This window comes from Medicago sativa, chromosome 5 (genome assembly GCF_051527215.1).
Source record: "Medicago sativa cultivar Bolivia chromosome 5, Bolivia_mono, whole genome shotgun sequence".
Classification (NCBI taxonomy): domain Eukaryota; kingdom Viridiplantae; phylum Streptophyta; class Magnoliopsida; order Fabales; family Fabaceae; genus Medicago; species Medicago sativa.
This window is the reverse complement of record NC_140753.1, coordinates 10,077,819-10,085,706: the sequence shown is the minus strand read 5'-3', so window position 1 is coordinate 10,085,706 and position 7,888 is coordinate 10,077,819. Positions and strand designations below refer to the sequence as shown.

Sequence of the window (7,888 nt, the reverse complement as noted above, 5' to 3'; positions counted from 1 at the left end):
AATTGTGTTGAGTTACTTTTATGCATAACTTTGATTTGCAATGGAGAAATTGTGTCGGTGTTTGGCTTCCTGAACATCTGCTACTGTACGCTTTCTTTCTATATTAAATTGCTACAAATGTTGATACCGGCTGTGTTTGATTGCCCTAACGGTGCTTTTAGTTTTATCAATCATGGATTTGGTTGATTACAACAATGAAATGGTTATCAACTGTGTTTACGGTGCTTTTGCCATTTTTTTCATCTCCCTAGTAATTCAAGAATCACGATTAAATATTGACCAAAAATTTCTAAAAGAAAAAAGGTTAACGGAAAATTAACGGTGTTAATAGAAAAGGGAGGTGTTTGTCTATTTAAAAAGAATTTAAGGGAGGTATGTGTAAGTTTTAAAACTAAAGGGGGTGTTGGTGTCATTTTAGTAAACTTTAAGGGAGGTGAGTGTAATTTTCCCTTATTTGCCTCAATGAATTGTATAGAAAACGTTTGATTTCATGACATTGGGTGTCAAAATAAAATAAATTAAAGCATGTTGTGTGATGGACCTAGTTAAAATATGGGGTTAACTAAGTTTTTTATCTTTATAAATATATCAAATTTTGTATTTCGTCTTTATAAACAAATGACATATTTTAGTCCTTAATAATTTACAACATGAAGTTTTAGGCATAACTTATATTTGGCCTAGTCATAATTCTTAATAAATCTTATATGAAATAGATCAGATCATTTTAATTTGTCTAATTAATATTACCAAATCAATTCTACATTTTTAGAATCAATTTTGATCCTTATAAAAGTGAAATCAAACTTACACTAAACTATTGTAAGTCATAATAATTCTTAACTATTAATGAACACATTTTTCCTCTTTTTTAATGCATATCAGGCTTTCTATTGATTGTATTTATTCTATATGTCCTCAATTAAGAATTGTTTCTATGTTGAAAGGGCAGCACTTGGGTGCCATTAATGGCACCATGACATTGAATCCTGGCCACACAACACATCATGGGGAGCATCTTGGCCATACAACACACATTAATGTCACCTTTGTATGGCTAGGATTTAATGGTACCGTGACATTAATGTCACTGAAGTATTTCCCACATGTTAAAGTGATTTGGGGTGTTTTCATGTTTTCAAATTCAGACACACAAGAATTATCAAAAGTCTGGCAACAAGATAGTTACCACAATAGCATTAAAGTTCAGATGAAAGGTTTCAAATTCTTTCAATTGGATTACTAGGTTACACTAATTATTTGAGATGTGACTTGGTTTAGAAATTTCTCTAATCAGGTAATGATTTTTCAAGTGTTATGTTACTCACTATCATACGATTTACGAAATATGGGTTAAAAAAGGGATCAAATAACAATGAACCCATGACAAAGAACATAAAACAAAATTTTCTAGATCCAAAACTTTATGCTTTATCGAATTGAAGCTTTGGAACACAAATCAAGGAACAGAGGAATTTTATTCTTTATTAATAGAATCAAATATAGAAAAGAATGCAGGTTAATGTTGGTCACTATAACATGATCACCAATCCTACATTACATTATTATTTATATTTTTTCTGCAATGGACAGTTTGTTATAACATAACATTAGAGTGAAGTGTATATTTGGATTGAAGGCGAGATCGAGTGAATAAAAAGGTGAGCCACAGCGATTTTGCCAAAAACTACATTTTGTAATCTCACAATTTCACGGTGGCTCATGATTTTGTCAATCTCGTTGTCAATTCAAACATACACATAATGGAACCCAACAATATCAACCGCTTTCCCTCTGCATGTTTATCAAAAGCAAATTACTGCTGGCTGCAGGTCAGCATAGATTCAAGAACTTTGAGAATTTGTATTATCTGTAAAAAGAAACATCACAGTTAATGTCTAAACAAACAATTTTTAACCTTTTAGAAAAGATCAAATCAAACGCCAAGGTTTCGTTGATCCGAGTAAAATTAGACCAAACCAAAAGATGAAATTAAACACAGATGTTTCATTGATCCGAGTAAAATTTCGTCTCAGGCAGTGACTAATTATCGGCAAAGTTGGTGCACAATTGTTGCAATACATAACCAAAAGATTAAGAAAAAGACCAAATTAAAGAAATTGTACCATTAGAGTTATTGGAAGTTGATGGTTGGTCCGTGGTTGTGGCCGTGCGTTGCTGTAAGGGTATAACAACGCCAGGCCAGGAGCGGCACATACAGTGCATTCCTTCATCAATACTTCTGTAGAGGGTGGTCAAGTGCTTACCACATCCTCCCCATGTATATTTGCCACAGGTAGCACATTCCAACCTATAACACATTTTTTTGCAACCCCTCAATTCAGAATTGAGTATTGTTGATGTTGTTTCACTCGTAGCTAAACGATCTAACTATCTTGATTTTATACCTACGGGGTAAATATATTATATTCCTATGATTTCTAGCACTTCGATGGTATCAACCTTTTCTTGTTATTCTGTTTATGATTTGTCTCCTACCAGCAGGGACGGCTCGCTACTGAAGATAATAACGCCTTACATAGTTTTTTCGGTTCTTCAATTTTATATATTGAATTTTGCACCCACTCCAGAGTACTCCCTCCGGTCCTTATTATAAGAAACAATTGATTTTTTTGATTCATTGTGTAAGTGATGTATCTAGTCTATATTTACACTAAGATACATTAATTATTCTATGAACCTAAAAAGTCAATTTTTTCTTATAATAAGGACCGGAGGGAGTAGTATTTTATTAAGCCTGACACGTGGTCTTCTTATCTTCCGCAAACTTAATTTGAATTTTTAAATAGAGGATCCCAACTCATTCCTAATCATCTAATCATCATTTCGTAATACTCCTCTGGTCACATTTATAAGCAAAAAACCACTTTTTAGGTTCATTCAACACCTAATGTATTTGGTCTATAATATATACCAAATACATTAAGTATTCAATGAACCTAAAAAGTGGTTTTTTGCTTATAAATGTGACCGGATGGAGTACATATTCAACCTAATTCAGCGCCAAACCTTAAAGGAACATGCATATAATACTAACGGACAGTGATTAAATCCATAAAAATTCTCATGGTTTTTCTAGGAAATACATTTAAGTCTTTTGATACTTGTGACGAGATAACCTTAGCTACACATAAACCTACAGTGATGAAAAATATGGCATAACACTTTCCTGAAAACAATCAACCATGGAATTTGCAAGAATTTGTCCTATCCATAATTCAAAGAGTCGCCAAACTCATCATTCCATACAAAAGAACTGAGACCAGTATAAATCATGCGTTGCCACCATCACTTTTCTCTTCGGTTGTTTCTAATGCTGGTTTTTTTGAAATGCTTGCTTCTGCCACGCTGGCATTTGATGATCGCTTAACTCCTCTCCCTACTACACCAAGATGTGTGACTCCAGCAGATCCATTGGTGTGAGCGGTTGAAATGGTTGGAGAGTCAAAACTTCCACTGCTGTTCTCTGTAGCCAACTGTGAGGAGCTCACTCTTGCTAGAGATGGTTCCTTTCCACTGCCTGCCTTGGCAGATGCTAGAATCTCAGCGAGAATTGATTTTGGGTTTGCAATTAACTGTTGTAGATCTTCAAGCTGCAATTCCATACATTCCATGTTATATCAAAATAACATAAGACAAATACGCATCTTAATTGTTTTTAAACAAAATTTACCTTCTTTTCCAGTTCACTTGAGAGACCTGCGAGAGTTTCAATTTCTGCTTGTTTATCCGCAATTGAGTTATTAGTCTCGGAAGATGTCGAGTCTGAAAAACTCTTCACTTCATTTGTGAGACGATTTATGCGTGCCTTACAAACAGATGTAGCCTTCTCCAAATAAGCAACGGCTTCCTCAGGTTTTGAACTAACCTCCAAACACAAGCATATACGGAAATTTCTTATTTCACAAGTTAAGGCTGTCTAGCAGTGGAAGAGCACAATTGGTCATCCTAAATTGGAGAAATTATTAATAAGTGAACTAAGCAATTATATGCCACTCGTATGTTGTTTCATTTTTTATTAACATTTAAACAGGCTAAAGTCTAAACAAAAGTAATATCACATCAAAATAATAATCATGACAAGGATACATGTCAGCAATGTTTCTATCATCTGGTTCAACCAGCTGTTCTAGGATGGATAGAGCCTTCTGGTAGTCAGAGAGAGATGTTTCAAAATCCTCTGGAAAAAACAGATCCCAGAAACAATTCAACTTTTAGAACTGGGGTAGAGAGAATTGGCTAAATTTAAAATAAATGTAAGATGGTGAAAATACCTCTTTCCAGAGCAACATCTGCCAATGTTGATAGTATATCAACTTGTTCCATAGTATGGACAGATTGCTTTTCAACAATGGCTCTAGCAACATCAAGCATTTTCCATGCCAAATCCAGGTCAGACTCGTCTTCATCACCTTCTGCCAACTCTTCAGTATCACTATCCTCATCATCTTCCTGGTCGTTCTTACCGGACACTGTTTCACATTTCAAAAGAACACAACAATGAGAAATTATTTTCTCGCCAAACTACAACTTAGGTGATTATGAAGCTATAAATTTACCAAGAAAAGTGAAAGAAATAGTGCACTACATTTACATTACAACAACGATCTTTGCTAGCTATCACAAATATGGTTACTATAGTTGACATTGTGAAACAAAGTGTCTACTCCCAACAATTCAGGAGGTTTTTTTTTTTTTTTTTAACAACAATTCAGGAGGTAGTGTCACAAGCTTCATACGTAAAATGCTTTAACCATGGGCTTTTTGTACCCCACGGACTTAGTCCGCACACGTCACAGACTCGAGTCATTTTAAACCCCACAATAAGTGCCATTCATGCACACGTATCAAAGAGAAGGAAAAAATTCCCTGATTAGGGCACAGAAAACATAGAACACTTTGTTGTCCTATCCTATGTCTTGAGTAAACAGTTGATAACTCAAGGTAACTCAATTCCACATAAATAGAGAATAAGGAACATGACATAGTCTCCCTTTCATTAAAAACATTGCCATAAAACACTTTCTATCTATTATTTGACATGATGAGTAGAAGGCACTATAACGCAGACAGCCAACGCAGATTAATATCATACATGTTTTTGCAAGCCAAATTCCGTAAAATGTTCTCATTTTAGTGAAGGAAGCAAAAAACAGCAGAAGCAACGTACTGACCATTATCCACTTCTGACTCCTGGTTGTTTGAAGTCACGTCCTGCTCAATATTGCTTGCAAAAGATGCAGTGGATGATTCAGCATTCATAGCACCCTTCACAGGTCCATCTTTGTCGGCGCCATGTGGAGACTCCTCCTGCTTCTTGGGAACAGCACCCAAAGGATCGGCTTCCTCCTGAGCCTTGTATAACAGTGCACAACCATATTTGTAGTATGTGTGGACACACTCGGGAGCAAGTTCACCATAATGGGCAACTCTGTTGATTAAAACTCATTCAGAACTTTGTGAGTAGAGATAAACGAAGCTTAGAAAACATTCAAACGTTCTTGTGTGGACATATAATTGATTTGTACATGGGTCCTATAAGAGCATCAGGTTGACAAAAATGAAATCTCTGCTGGTGGGATTCAAAACTACATCATACATTCATACTTCATATCAACCAAAGAGTTTCCCAATATTGTTATGATAACTAAGCATAGTTGACTACTTGACATCAAATGCCATCCATAATAACCCCTGACCTATTTCAAATTTCAGATATTAAAAAAATATAATACCATTTCGTTTCATCAATTAATATTCTTGAATTTGAATATATGAAAATGCAGAAGTGAAGCTGCACTAGATAATTGCATGCTCCTTTTGAGAATAAAATGTCTATAATCAAGCAATTAAGCAGGTCAACCATTCCTAGCACAGAATTAGCCAAAACAAGACAATAACATCTTACTATAGTGCATGGCCCAGTTTGGATAAACAACTTAATTTGCATCTTATAACATAAGCACTTATCATGATAAGCACTAATGTAAAATTTATTTCTAAATTCTATAAGTTACATTTTTTTTTGCATAAGCTATGTGGTTTTCATTAGTTATCTTGGAGAGTTTATGTAAAAAGCTGAAAACAGCTTATGAACAGTCTCCCAAACAATCCAAACAGGCCCTACGTTTTGTTTTGACGCGGGTTCCAATGCTTTCGTATTTTAAAGGTAACACAGCTTAATTGTGAATGAAACTGGGTTTAAACTCGTCAGAGTGTGACTAATCCATAAAACACTGCGAACATGCATACTAAGATTTTTCCAACTCAATTCCCAATCATTTAACCTAAAGATCAAACTCAACGCATATGAACAATTAAACAATCAAAATCAATAGAATAATCTACAATGAAATTACAGAAAAACGAATCAAAGAGAAGTTACTCCACGAATTGAACCTGATCTCAAGAGCACGGCTATAATTATCAGCAGCTTCACCAAAATCATTCTCCTTCATGGCCTTGTTTCCCTTTTCCATCAGCTCATCAGCCATGTCCAGAGACTTCTGACCGTCGCTGGACGCCGGAGCGGAAGTTGCGGCGGATTCCACGGCGGGGTTGACGGTGGTTCCGTTTTTGTCGTGGTTTAGGGTTCCGTCGACGGCTGTGACAGGTTCGGTTGGTTGAGGCATTGTGACGGAAGTCTCAGATGCAGTTGGAGTTTCTTCAACCATGGTGATTTTGGGAGAATTTCGCGAGAGAGAAAAATGAGAAGAGGGAAAGTTGAGATTTTGGTTCAATTTGCTCAATGAGGGTTTGGGTTTTGGGGTTTTAAGATTTTCTTTATGGCGCAAATGTGAAAAATGAAAGTGAAATTAAGGAAAAAAACTACCGGCTCTCTGAAATTGTAAAGGTGGAGCTTTTACCATGAAACGTGAATAGAAAAAAAATATCATTTTTAATTAGATTGATTTATCACATATATCAATTTATTAATTAGTCATTGAATTATTATATCACTTACTCCTTTCGTCTCATTATAAGCAACTATGTTTCAGACCGAACTAGAATGTCTAATCCATCAAAACCTCAAAACGATGAAAAAGGTTTTGAGACCTCTCACTTACTTCATTGTTTGAATTTCTGATGGTAAAACACCAACATTGTTTGTAATTTATTTCCTATCCTATCCTGACTTTCCTTTGTTTGAATTTGAAACCTCTCACTTACTTCATTGAAAAACGTTGTTTGTAACAACTCTCATTGAAAAACGTTGTTTGTAACAACTCTGTTACTTCTCAACAGTTACTCCAGCACTGTATTACTCATTCTCACTTCAATGCAATGTACACACATTTTCTACTTTTAAGGTGCGTTTGATAGTCAGGATAGGGAGACAGGATATGATACATTAATCATATCCTGCTTAAATCTCATGTTTGATGCACCAGAAAGATAGGATAAAATAAATCATTTTCCTATCCTATCCTGACTTTCCTTTGTAATTTATATCCTGAGTATATGCTGAAGGAAAATCGAAAGATATCATACACAGCGGAAGAAGAAGAAGAAGAAGAATTTCGATTTTCTTTCCTTGGATCATTACGAATTTGACATGAATCAGTGATACGATTGTTACCTCGATAGTTTCTGTTCTGAATCACGATCACAGCTAAGCAAAGTAGCAAAGCCTCTAGTAAGTCCACACGAACAGTGCTCCTCCAAAACTCGGTGCTAGCCAATGAATTGGAAGTGCAGAGAAGAAAGGGGTTGCTTCAAAACGTGTAACCTAAAACTTCAGCACCAGAGTTCTATTTATAGAACTTCTAGTGTGCTCTGCAAGTCATAAGTCACTATTGGGCTTCAGTAAGCCCAACAACGAGTTTAGTAATTTTGCTAACTAATTAGCGTTATTTACTAAACGCAC

General features: G+C 35.4%; 1 protein-coding gene across 1 annotated transcript; it reads right to left on the bottom strand.

The window, feature by feature from the left end:
- Positions 1–3,048: 3,048 nt before the first annotated feature.
- Positions 3,049–6,764, bottom strand: LOC146919877 (Tetratricopeptide repeat (TPR)-like superfamily protein). Its single transcript, XM_085713274.1, has 6 exons — positions 6,421–6,764; positions 5,196–5,452; positions 4,296–4,493; positions 4,111–4,201; positions 3,695–3,917; positions 3,049–3,614 (listed from the first exon to the last, which is right to left on the bottom strand). Exons 1-6 carry the CDS (start codon positions 6,693–6,695, stop codon positions 3,294–3,296), a joined length of 1,365 nt encoding a protein of 454 aa, XP_085569400.1. The 5' UTR covers positions 6,696–6,764; the 3' UTR covers positions 3,049–3,293.
- Positions 6,765–7,888: the final 1,124 nt, after the last annotated feature.

Coding starts and splice junctions, on each gene's coding strand:
- LOC146919877 (XM_085713274.1), bottom strand. CDS start 6,695: ATGGTTGAAGAAACTCCAACTGCATCTGAGACTTCCGTCACAATGCCT. Junction 4,494..5,195: donor GGAGTCAGAAGTGGATAATG/GTCAGTACGTTG, acceptor AATGTGAAACAG/TGTCCGGTAAGAACGACCAG. Junction 4,202..4,295: donor AGATGTTGCTCTGGAAAGAG/GTATTTTCACCA, acceptor TGTTTTTTCCAG/AGGATTTTGAAACATCTCTC.